At 37.6% G+C, this 17,892-nt stretch overlaps 1 protein-coding gene across 3 annotated transcripts in view; it reads right to left on the reverse strand.

Annotated features, from left to right (window-relative positions):
• CLTCL1 (clathrin heavy chain like 1) overlaps positions 1-17,892 on the reverse strand; it is a 105,161-nt gene that overhangs the window by 70,300 nt on the left and 16,969 nt on the right. For all 3 annotated transcript variants that reach the window (XM_058692973.1, XM_058692972.1, XM_058692971.1), the window contains one exon: positions 10,260-10,528. In XM_058692973.1, the coding sequence (XP_058548956.1) occupies positions 10,260-10,528 (269 nt within the window). The remainder of the gene's footprint in view (positions 1-10,259; positions 10,529-17,892) is intronic.

Consider the following 17,892-nt stretch of genomic DNA (forward strand, 5'->3'; position numbering starts at 1 on the left):
TAAGTGTTGAATCCATTTAATGCAATTACTGATAAGGTAAGATTTACTTCTGACAGTTTGCTATTTGTTTTCTGTCTTAGGTCTTCTTTGTTTCTCTATTACTTTATTACTACCTTCTTCTGTGTTAAATAGATATTTTCTAGTGGGTCATTTTGATTATCTCATTATTTCTTTTACGATTTTTACAGATCACTTTCTTAGTGGTTGCCTCAGGATTATAATTAACCTCTTAATTTATAACAATCTAATTTGGATTAATATCAATATATTATCTATAGTATACAAAAACTTTGCATCTTTATAGCTCCATTCCTCCTTCTTAGTTTTGTCATACAAAGTACATTATTCATATATTTTATATACCTACTAACACAGATTTATAATCATTGCTTTAGTAGGCTTTTAACTCACAAGAAAAAAAAAGTCAAAATCAAAAACTATACTTATGCAATCTTTTATATTTTCCTATATAGTTATTCATACCAGTGCTCTTTATTTATTCGTGGGTTTGCATTACTGACTTGGATCCTTTCACTTCGACCTGAAAGATTCTCTTTAGTATTTTTTATAGGGCAGATCTATTAGAGACAAATTCTCTCAGTTTTTGTTTACTTGGAAATGCCTTAATTTCCCCTCCATTATTTGAAGAATAATTTTGCTAGATATAGAATCCTTGGTTGACAATCTTTCATTGCTTTTTTAAAGCACTTTGATTATATCATACCACTGCCTTCCGGCCTGGATAGTTTCTGATGAGAAATCAGTTATTAATCTTATTGAGAGTCCACTGTACAAGATTAGTTTACTTCTTTATAACTGCTGTCAAGATTCTTTGCCTTTTGATAGTTTAGTTATGATATATCTGAAGAATCTCTCTGAGCTTCTTCAATGCATAGATTAATGGTTTTCATCAAATTTGCTAAGTATGGGGCCATTATTTCTTCAAATACTCTTTCTTCCCCTTTCTTTCTCTCCTTGTGGGACTCCGAGTATGTTTATGTTAGCCTACTCAGTGGTATTCCACAAATCTATGTGTCTTTTTTTTTTAAAGCAGGCTTTATGTCCAACATGGGGCTTGAACTCACAAATCTGAGATCAAGAGTTGTATGCTTTACTGACTGAGTCAGCCAGGCAACCTCTAGGCTGTTTTTTTTTATTATACAATATTTTTTGTAATTTTATTTTAGAGAGAGAGCACGCAAAAGCTCACATATTCATTTTAGATTCATTCTTATTTAAAATTTTTGATGCAACTGTAAAACTCACTTTTTTGAATACAGTGTTATTGATGAATACACAATAATGAATATACAATGTGGATACACAACGTTACATTACTTTCAGGTGTACAACATAGTAACTGAACAAGTCTGTATGTTATGTGTTTTTCCTAGTTATTTATTGTTATGATTTATGTGGGGAGACACTGTTCTCACATTTTCCTTTAGTTCTTTGGGTATGCTTTCCATTAGTTCTCTGAACATATTTAAAACAGCTGATGTAAAGTCTTTTTGAAAGTAACTCCAAGCCTGGGCTTCCTCAAAACAGTCTCTATTGACTCCCTTGAGTATGGGTTATACTTTGTTTCTTTGCACATTTCATTTTTGCTGTTGTTGTTACAAGCCAGGTATTTTTAAAAAAATTTTTTTATATGTTTATTTTTATTTTTGACAGGGAGAGAAAGACAGAGCATGAGCAGGGGAGGGGCAGAGAGAGAGGGAGACACAGAATCCGAAGCAGGCTCCAGGCTCTGAGCTGTCAGCACAGAGCCTGACGCGGGGCTCGAACTCACACTGCGAGATCATGACCTGAGCTGAAGTCGGACGTCCAACCGACCGAGCCACCCAGGCACCCTGCAAGCTGGGTATTTTAAATAACATAAAGTAACAATTCTGGAAATCAGATATTCCCCCTTTCCTGGGCTTACTGTAGTTGTTTGCTCAGCACGTTTTCTGAACTGATTCTGTAAAGCTTGTATTCTTTGTCATATGTGGTCACTGCGGTCTCTACTCAGTTTACTGGTCAGTTAATTTGAAAGAGATTCTTTAAATAAATGCCTTGAGTCTCAGCCTTTGCTGAGATTGTGTGTGTGGGTTGAGACATGTCTTCAATATTCTGACAGGCAGCTTACAATATTACTTTAGCCTTTACATCCTGCCTGTACAGAGCCTCGAGATCAACCAGAGGTGAGAACTTAGGCCCTTGTCAATTCTTTCTTGGGAAGGTGCACAGCCCTGTGCATGTATATGGTCTTCCAGATTCCCAAGAATATATGCTGCAGCTTTTGAAAGCCCCCTATAAACACCTCATTCCACAGCCTTCTTTCTTTTTAATTTTTTAGTCAGCTTCTTATTTGCCTCAACTACTATCATTCCCACAGGCAGCTGGATGTTAAACAATTGTTACTGATGGTGTATGGTTAAGTGTCCCAGGAGATAAGGCTGTTTGCACGGAGTAAGAAATAAAAGACAAGGTCTGTGAATGGAGGTTTCCAAGAAATTGCTAGACATGTCAAATAAGGACATTTATCTGGGAAAGGTGCTTTTGGGGGAGTTCTAAACCATTCTTGCCTCCTTTAGAAGCTATTGCTGTATTTCACCAATTTGTGGAGCTATTGGTTCTCAAGGCTATCAACAGAAAGCTGTACGGAGGGGAATGGGAATAGCACAAGATAAAATGTCACTACACTTGGGGCGCCTGGGTGGCTCAGTCGGTTGAGCACCTGACTTCAGCTCAGGTCATGATCTTGCGGTCCGTGAGTTCGAGCCCCGTGTCGGGCTCTGTGATGACAGCTCAGAGCCTGGAGCCTGTTTCAGATTCTGTGTCTCCCTCTCTCTCTGACCCTCCCCCATTCATGCTCTGTCTCTCCCTGTCTCAAAAATAAACAAACATTAAAAAAAAAATTAAAAAAAAAATGTCACTACACTTGCTGTTCTGAGATACAGCAAATGTTCTTAAATAAAAGTTCTCTGGATTTTTTAAGCCTGTGGTTAACTTCCAGAACTCTGAAAAAGTTGACTTGATAATTTTTGCCAGTGTTCTCACTGCTTTTATGGAGCAGATTTTCAAAGGTCCTTTCTCCACCAACCTGATGTTCTGTGTATAATACTTTGTGTGGATGTATATCTCATTTCTCTTGGGTATACAACTAGGAGTGGAATTCCTAGGTCACATGTTAACTCTACATTTAACTTTTTGAGGAACTGCCAAACTATGCTGTGCATTTTACACTTCCATTAGTAATGTTATGAGGGTTTTGATTTTTCTACATCCTTGGAAACATTTGTTATTGTCGATCTCTTTTATTATAGCCATCCTAGTAGGTATGAAGTGATACCACATTTTATGTTTGTTTTGTTTTTTAAAGTAAGCTCTACCCCCAATGTGGAGCTTGAAATCATGACCCTGAGATCAAGAGTTGCATGTTCTAGTGACTGGGCCAGCCAGGCACCCCTCACATCGTGTTTTTGATTTGTATTTCCACAATGACTAATGATGTTGAATATCTCTTCATGTGTTACTGGCCATGTCGATAGCATGTTGGAGAAATACCTGTTCAAAGCATTTATCCATTTGTAAAACGAATTATCTGCCTTTTTATTATTGAGTTGTAAGAGTTCTTTATATATTCTGGATACAAGTCCCTTGTTAGATATCTGATTTTGAAATATTTTCTCCAAATGGTTATTTTTCACTTTATTGATGGTATCATTTGTAGCACAAAAGATTTTGTTTTATCTGTTTTTCTTTTGCTGCTTATGCTTTTGATGTTGTATCTACAAAGGTTCTGCTTAACTCAAGGTCACTAAGATTGGCTCCTATGTTTTCTTCTAAGAGTTTTATAGCTTCAGCTCTTACATTTGGGTCTGATCCGCTCTCAGTTAGAGGTAGGAGTTCAATTTCATGCTTTTGTACATACAGATATCCAGAGTTGCCAAACCATTTGTTGAACAGACTATTCTTTCCTTCACTGAATTGTCTTGGCATCCTTACCAAAACAATCAACTGACCATAAATGTAAAGGTATATTTCTGGACTCTCAATTCTATCTCACTGATCTAATATGTCTATTATTATCTTCGTACTGTACTATCTTGATTACTGTGTGTAGCAAGCCTTGAAATTGAGAAGTATGCCTCCTCTTACTTTGTTTTGTTTTCATCAAGACTGTTTTGGCTGTTCTGAGTTCCCTGCAATTCCATATGAATTTTAGGGTCAGCTTGTATCAATTTCTACAAAGAAGTTAGCTGGTATTCTGATAGAGATTACACTGAACCTTCAGATCAATTTGGGGAGTATTAACATCTTAAAAATATTAACTATTATGATCATGAACATGAGATGTTTTCCCATTTATTTAGATCTTCTTTAATTACTTTCAACAGTGTTTTATAATTTTAATATAAGTTATACATACCTTTTGTTAAACTTATTCCTAAGTATTTTATTCTTTTTGATGCTATTATAAATGGAATTTCACTTTTTAATGGCTCATTGCAAGTGTATAAAAACACAATTGATTTCTGTATATTGATCTCGCTTTCTGTAACCTTACTGTACTTGTTACTTCTAGAGTTTTTTTATTGGATACCTTGGGATTTTCAACATACAAAATCATGTCATCTGCAAACAGAGATAGTTTCAATTATTCCTTTCAAATCATAATGCCTTTTATTTTTTTTTCTAATTGCTCTGGCTACTTCCTAGTCCAATGTTGAACAGAAGTGGCAAAAGTGGACATCTCTGTCTTGTTCTGATCTTAGGGGAAAACTTTCAGTCTTTCACTATTAAGTAAGATGTTAGCTGTGTGCTTTTCTCAGATGCCCTTTATCAGGTTAAGGAAGTTCCTTTTTATTCCTAGTTTGTTGAACATTTTTATCAAGAAAGGTGTTAGATTTTTTCATATGCCTTTTCTGTGTCTGCTGAGATGACCATATGGTTTTTGTCTTTTATTCTATTAATATTATGCGTTATTTTAATTGATTTTTGGATATTAAACCTTACCTTGTGTTCTTAGACAAATCCCACTTGGTCATGACATATAATTCTTTTTATATGTTGCTGGATTCAGTTTATTAGTATATTGTTGAAGATTTTTACATCTATATTCAAAGGAGATAATAGTCTGAAGTTTTCTTTCCTTGTGATGTCTTTGTTTTTTATCTGGGTACTACTGGCCTCACAGGATGAATTGAGAGGTGTTCCCTCTTCTACATTTTGGAAAACTTTGTGAAGGATTAGTACTAATTTTTCTTTGAATATTTGGTAGAATTAACCAGTGAAACCATCTGGGTCAGAGTTGTTCTTTGTGGGTAGTTTTTTCATTACTAGTTGACTGTCTTAACTTGTTGTATAGGCTTATTCAGATTTTCTATTTCTTCCTGAGTCAATGTCAGTAATCTATGTCTTCCTGGAATTAGTCCTTTCATCTAAGTTATCAAATTTATTTGTATACAATATTCTTAGTATTCCTCACTAATCCTGTTTTTGTAAATAAAATTGTACTGGCATGAAGTCATGCTCATTTACATACTGTCTATGGCTGCCTGTACTAAAACTTCACAGTTGAACAGCTGTGACAAAGAGGGTATTTTTTTGGCCCCAAAAGCAAAACACATTTACTATCTGGGCCTTTATAGAAAAAAATATGCTGACCTCTGGCTAAAAGAATAAAGTAACACTTGAAGTACTCTGGTCAAACTGGAGCAAAAGGCTTTTGAGAAAGTATTAGAGGCAGGTATAAAGTGTGGAATGAATGAACTGTGATCTAGTTTTATAAGTCTTAGCTCAAAGCTTCATTCCAACCCCTCAGACATCATCATTTCTGGGGAAACAAACACATTTCCAGATCAGATTCAGTACAAAGATTGAGCTTCATGGAAAAAAAAGGAAATTCAAAAACAAAAGTATTTTGGGCAACTAGGGGAAGAGTAACAAAGGCTATACTGTGAATAATTTTGTTTCTGGTTGAGGTCCTATAATTCTAGGGTACTCTTTCTGAAAGCAACATAAAGGTTCAAAATGCATAACTTTCCCCCTGACTCTTGAATAGCATGAAAGCTATCGAAGAGAGATCTTCCAGCTCCCCTCCTGTCTTCACAAAGGGAGAGTAAATCAATTCTTTCTTCTTTCTCTCTCTCTTTCTTTCTTTCTTTCTCTCTCTCTTTCTTTCTTTTCTTTCTTTCTTTCTTCTTTCTTTCTTTCTTTCTTCTTTCTTTCTTTTCTTTTCTTTCTTTCTTTCTTTCTTTCTTTCTTTCTTTCTTTCTTTCTTTCTTTCTTTCTTTCTTTCTCTCTCTCTCTCTCTCTCTCTCTCTCTCTCTCTCTCCTCTCCTCTCCTCTCCTCTCCTCTCCTCTCCTCTCCTCTCCTCTCCTCTCCTCTCCTCTCCTCTCCTCTCCTCTCCTCTCCTCTCCTCTCCTCTCCTCTCCTCTCCTCTTCTCTCTTTTCGAGGGTGAGGAGGGGCAGAAGGAGAGGAAGGGAGAGAATTCCAACCAGGCTCTACACCCAGCATGCAGCCCAAAGCGGGGCTTGATCCCATGGCCATGAAATCATGATCTGAGCCAAAATCAACAGGCAGATGCTTAACTGACTGAGCCACCAAGGTACCCCCAATTCTTTTTTTTTTAATTTTATTTTTTATTTTTTAAAAGTTATATCCAAATTAGTTAGCATATAGTGAAACAATGATTTCAGGAGTAGGTTCCTTAATGCCCCTTACCCATTTAGCCCATCCCCCCTCCCACAACCCTTCCAGCAACCCTCAGTTTGTTCTCCACATTTATGAGTCTCTTCTGTTTTGTCCCCCTCTGTTTTTATATTATTTTTGTTTCCCTTCCCTTATGTTCATCTGTTTTGTCTCTTAAAGTCCTCATATGAGTGAAGTCATATGATTTTTGTCTTTCTCTGACTAATTTCACTTAGCATAATACCCTCCAGTTCCATCCATGTAATTGCAAATGGCAAGATTTCATTCTGTTTGATTGCCGAGTAATACTCCATTGTATATATATACCACATTTTCTTTATCCATTCATGCACTGATGGACATTTGGGCTCTTTCCATACTTTGGCTATTGTTGATAGTGCTGCTGTAAACATGGGGTGCATGTGTCCCTTTGAAACAGCATACCTGTATCCTGTGGATAAATGCCTAGTAGTGCAATTGCTGGGTCATAGGGTAGTTCTATTTTCAGTTTTTTGAGGAACCTCCATACTGTTTTCCAGAGTGGCTGTACCAGCTTGCATTGCCACCAACAATGCAAAAGAGATCCTCTTTCTCCGCATCCTCGCCAACATCTGTTGTTGTCTGAGTTGTTGATGTTAGCCATTCTGACAGGTGTGAGGTGGTATCTCATTGTGGTTTTGATTTGTATTTCCCTGATGATGAGTGATGTGGAGCATTCTGGATGTCTTCCTTGGAGAAGTGTCTATTCATGTCTTTTGCCCATTTCTTCACTGGATTATTTGCTTTTTGGGTGTGGAGTTTGATAAGTTCTTTATAGATTTTAGATACTAACCCTTTATATGATATGTCATTTGCAAATATCTTCTCCCATTCTGTCAGTTGCCTTTTAGTTTTGCTGATTGTTTCCTTCGCTGTGCAGAAGCTTTTTATTTTGATGAGGTCCCAGTAGTTCATTTTTGCTTTTGTTTTCCTTGCCTCTGGAGACATGTTGAGTAAGAAGTTGTGGCCAAGATCAAAGAGGTTTTTGCCTGCTTTCTCCTCGAGGATTTTGATGGCTTTCTGTCTTACATTGAGGTCTTTCATCCATTTTGAGTTTATTTTGTGTATGGTGTAAGAAAGTGGTCCAGGTTCATTCTTCTGCATCTCGTTGTCCAGTTTTCCCAGCACCACTTGCTGAAGAGACTGTCTTTATTCCATTGGATATTCTTTCCTGCTTTGTCAAAGATTAGTTGGCCAAACGTTTGGGGGTCCATTTCTGGGTTCTCCATTCTGTTCCAATGATCTGAGTGTCTGTTCTTGTGCCAGTACCATACTGTCTTGATGATTACAGCTTTGTAGTATAGCTTCAAGTCTGGGATTGTGATGCCTCCTGCTTTGGTTTTCTTTTTCAAGATTGCTTTGGCTATTCGGGGTCTTTTCTGGTTCCATACAAATTTTAGGATTATTTGTTCTAGCTCTGTGAAGAATGCTGGTGTTACTTTGATAGGGATTGCATTGAATATGTAGACTGCCAATTCTTTCTTTTCATGCCAATACCATCTTGGAAATTTACCATGACAGCATGTGTCATATAGGTTTTACCTGTCTGTGACTCTCTCACAATTCATCTCAGTATCTGCAGGCTCTGTGTAAGGTACACTCCTCACACCTCACATCACAAACATTACCAACACCTGAGCTGTCTGCAACCTCTGCCCCCCATAAGGGTCAGCAACATCCAAATCCTTTCAGTGGAAAGCCAAAGGAAGAGTTTCCAGAAAGGAGAAAAACTCCATAAACAGCATCTAATCTAGGGTTAGTAAAATTCCCAAGAGGCAATAATTCCAGCTAATAGATGATACACCACAGAAAATGACCTACGTGTAAAATTACTCCTTTTATGGAATCTGGGCAATTAGACCCAAACAAACTGTTATGGGTGAACTATTATAACGTCATATCACATGTAGAAGCAATGGGAATATCTATTATTCCAGATGTGCTGTGACGTTTCCTACCAATAATATTGTCATTCCAGCTTAACTCTCAGCCCTGACAACCAGAAGTAACTGGGGCTGAATGGAAGCCATGGGCCTATCACGGAAAGGCTCTGTGGCTAAGCAAGTCCCTTAAATTACACCAAAGAACCCCCAGATCATCTGAGGAGACAAACCCGTCAGTGTAATACAAAGATGAAGGGTTAGAGCAGAGGTTCAACTCTCCCTCATCTATGCCTCATTCTGAGACAAATGCTAGGCCATCATCCAACTCTCCTCTCCCTGAGAGGCATCTCATGCACCTCCGGGTTCTAGCCATTTTATCTCTAAAATCTCAAGCTTTGCCTCAGGGCACCTGGCTGGCTCAGTCAATTAGAGCATGGAACTCTTGATCTCAGGGTTGTGAGTTCAAGCCCCACGTTGGGCATAGAGGTTACTTAGCAAAATAATAAACAAACAAATGAAAATAAAATCTCAGCCCTTGCATCTCCAGTTCATCTCTAGGCTCACTTCTTCTGGGCGTTGCAGAGTGGAGGAGACTTCCAAAGTGGAGAGAAGTACTCCTTCCAGCTTTGCTCACTCTTCACCCTTCTCATACATGTCTTTACTCCAGAACACACTATATGGCTTTATTCCTGTATCTGCCTGTCAACTAGCTTCCCAGCCTCCAGTCTTCATGGTGGTCCCTCCTCAATATCACTGACAGCATTGTTTCTATCCCAACACACTGCAGAGAAGGAAAATAAATCATATCACTCTCACTTTAAAACCTGTTGCACAATTCCCACTGCCAGCAGCATGTACCTCAGTCTTGCCCCCACCCATCTCTCAGCCTTGCCCCTCTAGCTGTCTCTTATGCATCCCATAGGTATCAGCCAAGGTGGATGACCCTGGACTCACAGAAAGAGCCATTCTCTTCCACTTCCATGCCTTTGCACACAGTTTCCTTCTCAAGTGCACTTTTGTAGCCAGCAAAATGCAGCTTAGAGGCCCCCTCTGTTATGAGCTCTTTCTGACTTAAGGTATTCTCTTACAGCTCCCACAGCACTTTCTTCGAATGTCTGACAGTTCTCTAAGTGCTAGAATTCCACATTTATACTTTCCCCACTAGGCTAAGGAAGACCATTCAATGGCTAGAATTAGCTAATAAAGATCTAAGACCAACATCCTATAGTATCAAGTATCTGGTAACTGAATTAGCCCCCAGGAATGAAAAAAGGAAGCACAGCAGAAAGTTACTGCTTTCATTATAAAAGTATACGAATTAGTAACATTCCATTAAAGCCCTAAAAAAGCCCCAAAACTACTTCCCATAAACCTATAAATTCCAAGTGCCTCTACCAAATTCCTCAACAATTCACTTCTCAAAACTGTGCCAGAAATAGTTTATAGAATGAATATCAGTAACCCAATGGAATACAGTATAGTTAATGGGCCAAAGTTAAATTACAATTCTTATATGACCCAAAGTTTGGATTTCTTTTTAATTTCTAATTCTTTTAGGCTGGGACCTATTTCTTCTGCCTCACACCTATACCAATTTTAATATTACACCTTTACACTCCATCAGACCAGTCCCTGAAGGCAGCCAAAAGCTTACCTGAGCTGAGATGCCAATGAGGAGCAGCCACTTCTGATACTCATCAGTCCGGTAGTGGATCATCTGGCACCCTGCCAGACTGGCATGTCTATCAAACATCTTCACAGGCTGAGAGTCACCTTCCATGCTCCAGTGGTAGACTGTTGTCTCAGTCACAAGGGCAACAGTATTCACAGAGACCCATTTCCAGAAAATCACCTCTTCTGCCATGGTATGAGACTTCATTTTACTCTTCATTTCAATATTAAAGATTTGAAGTGTCTTTCCAGCTAGTATTTGATGTGATGGAGATTAGAGAAAGATAAATTGAAAATTTGAAAGACAAATTCTTACACTCTTATTTATTTATTAATTTATTTTTATTTAAAGTTTATTTTACTTATTTTGAGAGACAGAGAGAGAGAGAGAGAGAGCGAGCGAGCACAGGAGGGGCAGAGAGAGAAGGAGGGAAAGCAAACCCCAAGCACTATAAGCATGGAGCCAGATATGGGGCTCAAACCCATGAACAGTGAGATCATGACCTGAGCTGAAACCAAGAGTTGGACGCTGAACCAAGTGAGCCACCCAGGAGCCCCCATATTCTTATACTCTTAATTCTGAATCCTTTTAATATTATTTTAAGTTGTAAAACTTATAGCTAATCTGATTAAGAGGGGAAAGAAAGTTGCCTGAGTAGTAATTAACCACACCTTGATGTCTCAATATTGAGAAGAGCCTCCTTCAGAAGAATGTAAAAGTGTGTAAATGTATAATATATGAATAACAATCATAAATCAGTGCTTTTGTTTTTTATTTTTAATGTTTATTTATATTTGAGAGAGAGAGAGAGAGGCAGAGCGCAAGTGGGGACGGGGCAGAGAGAGAGGGAGGCAGACTCTGAAGCAGGCTCCAGGCTCCGAGCTGTCAGCACATAGCCCAATGCAAGGCTTAAACTCAAAAGCCATGAGATCATAACCTGAACCAAAGTCAGACACTTAACTCACTGAGCCACCCAAGGTGCCCCAGAAATTAGTTCTTTTGAAGCAACTATCAAGCGAATCAGTTTTAAATTGATTTTTTCTAGTTTTAAAATATTTTTCAGGATAAGGCAACAACAATAAGACAATCTTTCTTTGGCATCTCCAACTTTCAGGAAAGAATACTATCATCCCTTCAAATTAAACAACTTGTCCACATAACAGGGTCATTTAATCTTAAATTCTAGACCAGTGCTGTTAAATAGAATTTTCTACAATGTTGGAAATGTTCTGTACCAGCACTATCCAGTACAGAAGACACTAGCTACATGTGGCTATTAGGCATTTGAAATGTGTCTGGTAAGACACATTTAAGGAAAATGAATTTTTACTTTCATTTAACTTTAATTAATTTAAGTTTAAACCACCTCATGTGGGTAGCACCCTAGCTAGAACTAGGTTCTAGACAACATGCTTTAGTATCCATCCTCTGGTAAGAGATTCATATTGTTTCCACCTCTGATAAAAAGCGCAGTTTTGATCTTTGTATCTATGCAAAACTTAGAACTAACACGAAATACTCCTTCCCCCCAAATTAGGACCAATGCAAGGATTATTTGACCGCTTTTTTTGGCACTGTACAGGATATCCTAGCTAATGCAATAAGGCAAGAAAAGTAAAAGGCATAAAAACAAAAAAAAAGAAGTACAACTGCCTTCATTCACAGACAACATAACTGTTTACAAAGAAAATCCTAAGGAATCTACCAATCTACAAAGCATTATCAGCACTACTAGGTGAATATAACAATACTGCAGGATATGAGGTCAATATACAAAAATACCAACAGAATTTCTGGATGCCAGCAGCAAACAATTTGGAAATAAAATTTTTTTTTTTTAATTTTTTTTTCAACGTTTTTTATTTATTTTTTTGGGGACAGAGAGAGACAGAGCATGAACGGGGGAGGGGCAGAGAGAGAGGGAGACACAGAATCGGAAACAGGCTCCAGGCTCCGAGCCATCAGCCCAGAGCCTGACGCGGGGCTCGAACTCACGGACCGCGAGATCGTGACCTGGCTGAAGTCGGACGCTTAACCGACTGCGCCACCCAGGCGCCCCGGAAATAAAATTTTAAACAGAACTGTAGTATCACTAAAAAGGGAAAAAAAAATCCCTCTCAATCAAGAATCCTATATCCAGAAAAACTGTCCTTCAAATATGAGGAAGAAATTAAAACATTCCAAGATAAACAAAAGCTAAGGGAGTCAGGTACCACTAGCACTCTTATAAGAAACGCTAAAGGGATTCCTGCAGGTTGAAAGGACATTAGATAGTAACTCAAAGCCATCTGAAGAAATAAAGATCTCAATAAAGGTAAATACATGGGTAATTATAAAAGCTAGTATTATTGTAACTTTGGTTTGTAACTCCATCTTTTGTTTTCAACATGATTTAATAGACTCCAATATTAAAAAATCAATGAGTAGTCTAAAAACTAGTATTATTGTACTAGTCTGTAACTATACTTTTTGTTTTCTACATAACTCAAGAGATGAATGCATAAAAAAATAATAATTAGTTTATGTTTTTGGATACACAATGTATAAAGATGTAATTCTGCGACAATAAAAGAAGTGGGAATGGAGATGTAAAGGAACAGAGTTTTTGTATGTTATCAATAGATACAAACAGAGAGGGAGGGAGGCAAACCATAAGAGACTCTTGAACACAGAGAACAAACTGAGGGTAGATGGGGGGGGGTGGAGGAGAGGGGAAAAAGGGTGATGGGCATTGAGGAGGGCACTTGTTGGGAGGAGCACTGGGTGTTGTATGTAAGTGATGAACCATGGGAATCTACCCCAAAAATCAAGAGCACACTTTACACACTGTAGGTTAGCCTATTCGACAATAAATTATATTAAAAAGATAAAAAGGGGCGCCTGGGTGGCTCAGTCGGTTGAGCGGCCAACTTCGGCTCAGGTCATGATCTCACGGTCCGTGGGTTCGAGCCCCGCGTTGGGCTCTGTGCTGACGGCTCAGAGCCTGGAGCCTGTTTCAGATTCTGTGTCTCCCTCTCTCTGACCCTCCCCAGTTCATGCTCTGTCTCTCTCTGTCTCAAAAATAAATAAATGTTGGGGCGCCTGGGTGGCGCAGTCGGTTAAGCGTCCGACTTCAGCCAGGTCACAGTCTCACGGTCTGTGAGTTCGAGCCCCGCGTCAGGCTCTGGACTGATGGCTCAGAGCCTGGAGCCTGTTTCCGATTCTGTGTCTCCCTCTCTCTCTGTCCCTCCCCCGTTCATGCTCTGTCTCTCTCTGTCCCAAAAAATAAAATAAACGTTGAAAAAAAAAAAATTTAAAAAAAAAAAAAAATAAATAAATGTTAAAAAAATTAAAAAAAATAAAAATAAAAAATAAAAAGATAAAAAATAAAATTTTTGCATAAAAAATGTTAAGCCAGTATAATTTCAAATTAGATTGTTATAACTTCAGAATGTTAAATATAGTCTCCATAGCAAACACAAAGAAAATAGCTGTAGAATATACACAAAAGAAACAAGAAAGGAGTTTAAATGTTTTCACACAAAACAAAAACAAAAACAAAAAACACCAAGTAAACATAAGGAAAAGATAGTAATGTAAGAAATGAAGGACAAAAAAGCCATAGAGTATGTAGAAAACAAATAGTAAAATGACAGAAGTCCTTCATCAGTACACATTAAATGTAAATGGATTAAACTCTCCAATCAAAAGACATAGACTGACAAAACAGATACAAAAACGTGATCCAACTATATGCTATCTAGCAAGACTCATTTTAGATCCAAAGACACAAAGAGGTCAAAAGTGAAAGGATGAAAAAAGATACTCCATGAAAATTGAAAGAGAGCAGGGTGGTTAATTTCAGACAAAATAAACTTTTAATTAAAAAAATTGCAAACAAAGAAACACATCATGCTAAGTGAAATAACCCAGTCAAAAAAAGACAAATATTGTATGATTCTACATATATTAGGTATCTAGAGTAGTCAAAATTGTAGAGACAGAAAGTATAATGGTATATGCCAGGGACTGAGAGAGGAAGTTCCTCATTCCTTCCTCTCCCAGTTATTGTTTAATGGGTCCAAAGTTTCAGTTTTGCAAAAGGAAAATAGTTCTGAGGTGGATGGTAGTGATGGGTATACAACAATATGAATGTGCTTACACTAAAAAATGGTTAATATAATAAATTTCATTATATGTATCTAGCCACAATTTTTAAATATTGAAAAAAAAGTTGGAGATTTCAATACCCCACTCTCAATAATTAGACAACTAAACAGAAAAATATATTTGAATACTGCTGTCCAATTCAACCTGACATCTTTAGAACACATCACCCAACAAGAAAATATGTTCTTTCCAAGTATACCTGGAACATATTTGAGGACAGATCATATGCTGGCTATAAAAAAGTCTTAAGAAATTTTAAAACTTGAAATCATATAAAATAAATTATCTGATTATAATAGAATTATTAGAAATCAATAATAAAAAAAGTGTGGGATATTTCCAAATTCTGGAAATTCAACAACACACATGTAAATAACCCTTAGGGCAAATATACTGTTTTAAATGTCAAGATCTTAAAAGAAGACCTCAGCAGCTCCTGGCTAGCTCAGCATGCAACTCTTAATCTCAGGGTTGTGAGTTTGAGCTTCATGTTGGGTGTACAGATACAGTACTTAAATAAATACTTTCTAAAAATGTACTTACAAAAGAAGATCTCAAATCGAGTAAGTTTCCACCTTAATAAACTACAGAAAGAGCCAACAAAACCCAAAGGAACAAAAATACAGAGATTAAGAGTAGAGAAAAAATCAAGGAAAAATAACAGGAAAGTAATACAGAAAAATCAATAAAACAAAAAGTTGGCTTTTCACAACAATCAAGAAAACTGACAAACCTCAGACTGATCAAGAAAAAAAGACAAACCCAAATTACCAAAATCAGGAATAAAAGAGAGGACACCATTGGTGATCTTGAAGAAATTAAAAGGATTACAAGAAGAGTATGAACAATTTTATGCCAACACATTAGAAGACTTAGATGACTTGTATATAAATTCCTAGTAAGATAAATTACCAAAACTGACACAAGGAAGAAAATCTGAACAGATTTACAACAAGTGAAGAAGTTGAGTTCTTAGTTTAAAATTATCTCACAAAGAAAAACACAAACTCAGAAGCCTTTAACTGTTAAAGTTTATCAAATATTCAAAGATAATAGAAATAAGAAGTCTCTCACAAACTCAGAAAGCAGAAGAGGGACCACTTCCCACGTCATTCTGTAAGGGAATACTAACCAAAGACAAAGTCATCACGAGAAACCACAGACACTTATCACAAAAATGGAAGAGTCCTTAAAATATGAGTGAACCAAATCTAGCTATACATAAAAACAATTATACCCGATTACCAAGAGGGATTCATTCTAGGAATGCAAGGTTGGTTTGTCAATTCACATAATATATTACACTCTAAGGGCCCAAAACCATATGATCATCTCAACAGATGCATCAAATGCATTTGAAAAAGTCAACCCCTTCTCATGATAGAAGCTCTAAACAAAATAAAAATATAAGGGAACTTCTTCAACTTAAAAAAGGGTTCATCTATCCAAAACCTACCGCTAACATCATATTCAATGATGAAAGACTAAATTATTTCCCCAATTTCAGAAATAAGTCAAGGATGTCTGTTCTTGCCACTTCTTTTTTTATTTTTATTTTGACAGAGAGAAAGAGAGAAAGAGAGAAAGAGAGAAAGAGAGAGAGAGAGAGAGACGGAGGGAGGGAGGGAGGGAGGGAGGGAGGGAGGGAGGGAGGACAAGAATGCACACACACATGGTAGGGGCAGAGAGAGAGGGAAAGAGAAAATCCCAAGCAGACTCCTTGCTGTCAGCACAGAGCACAACGTGGGGCTTGATCTCACCACCACAAGATCATGACCTGAGCCCATATCAAGAGTTGGACACTCAACCTCTGAGCCACCCAGGCACTCATGTTCTTGCCACTTCTATTCTGCCAATGCAATGTTGAAATAAACTGAATAGAATCCAGATGAGAAAGGAAGATGTAAAACTGTCTATATGCAGATAACCATGATGTGGTATATCAAAAATTTGAAGAAACACACTAAAAACTCTAAGAATAAAGAAGTTTAGCAATTGTACAGAATACAGATGTGTATATAAAAATCAGTTATCAAAATGGGTGAAGGGGAATAGAAGATACAGACTTCCAGCTATGGAAGATATAAGTCCCAGGGATAAAAGGTACAGCATAGGGAATACAGTCAATGATATAATAGCACCGTATGGTAACAGGTGGTAGCTATACTTGTGGTGAGCACAACATAATGTACAGACTTGTGGAATCACACTAAGTTATACACTTGAAACTAATGTAATGTGTATCAACTATGTGTATCATACTATATCAGGATTTGTACACCAAAAGTGTAAAACAGGAACATCTGGGTGGCTCAGTCAGTTAAGTGTTCAACTCTTGATTTCGGCTCAAGTCATGATCTCAGAATTGTGAGATAGAGCCCCATGGCTGAGCATGTAGCCTGCTTAGGATTCTCTCTCTCTCTTCTCTCTGCCCCTCCCCTGTGTCCTCTCTCACTCTCTCTCTAAAATAAAATAAAAATTCGGGGCACCTGGGTAGCTCAGTCAGTTGGGTGTCTGACTTCAGCCCAGGTCATGATCTCACAGTTCATGAGTTTGAGCTCCACATCGGGCTCCGTGCTGGCAGAGCCTGGAGCCTGCTTCAGATTCTGTGTCTCTCTCTCTTTCTCTCTCTCTCTCTCTCTGCCCCTACCCCTGCTCATGCTCTGTCTCTTTCTCTCTCAAAAATAAATAAATGTTAAAAAAATGTTTTTAAATAAAATAAAAATTAAAAAAAAAGAAAGTGTAAAACATCATTGACTGAGTATCTAAATAAACAGACATTCCATGTTAAATGACTAGAGAACTCAATATTGTCAGATGGCAATTCTTGCCAAATTGATTAATAAATTCAATGCAATCCCTATCAAAATCCTATCAGGCTATTTGTAGAAACTGATCCTACAACTTAAGTGGAAATTAAAAGGACCTAGTTTCATAGTTTCAAAAACTATTTTGAAAAATATGAAGTTGGAATACCAACACTATCTCATTTCAAACTTACTACAAAGCCATAGGGGCACCTGGGTGGCTCAGTTGAGCATCCGGACTTTGGCTAGGCTCATGATGTCACGGTTCATGAGTTCAAGCCCCACACTGGGCTTGCTGCTGTCAGCACAGAGCCAGCTTCAGATCCTCTGTCCCCCTCTCCCTCTGCCCCTTCCCTGCTTGTGCTCTCTCTCAAAGATAAATACACATTAAAAAAAAAAAACTTACTATAAAACCATAGTAATCAAGTGTTTGGCACAAGGTTGGGCATATGGATCAATGAAATAGAACTGAGTCCAGAAATAGGTCTTTCTATTTATATGGTTAACTGATTTTTACCAAAGTTGCCTAGATAATTCAATGGGGAAGAGTCTTTTCAACAAATGGTGCTGGGACAACTGAATGCCCTTACTCCACCGAAAAAAGAAAAAGAAAAGGAAAAAAGAAAAAGAAAGAAGAAAGAAGAAGAAAGAAGAGGAGG

This window comes from Neofelis nebulosa, chromosome 11 (genome assembly GCF_028018385.1).
Source record: "Neofelis nebulosa isolate mNeoNeb1 chromosome 11, mNeoNeb1.pri, whole genome shotgun sequence".
Taxonomy (NCBI): domain Eukaryota; kingdom Metazoa; phylum Chordata; class Mammalia; order Carnivora; family Felidae; genus Neofelis; species Neofelis nebulosa.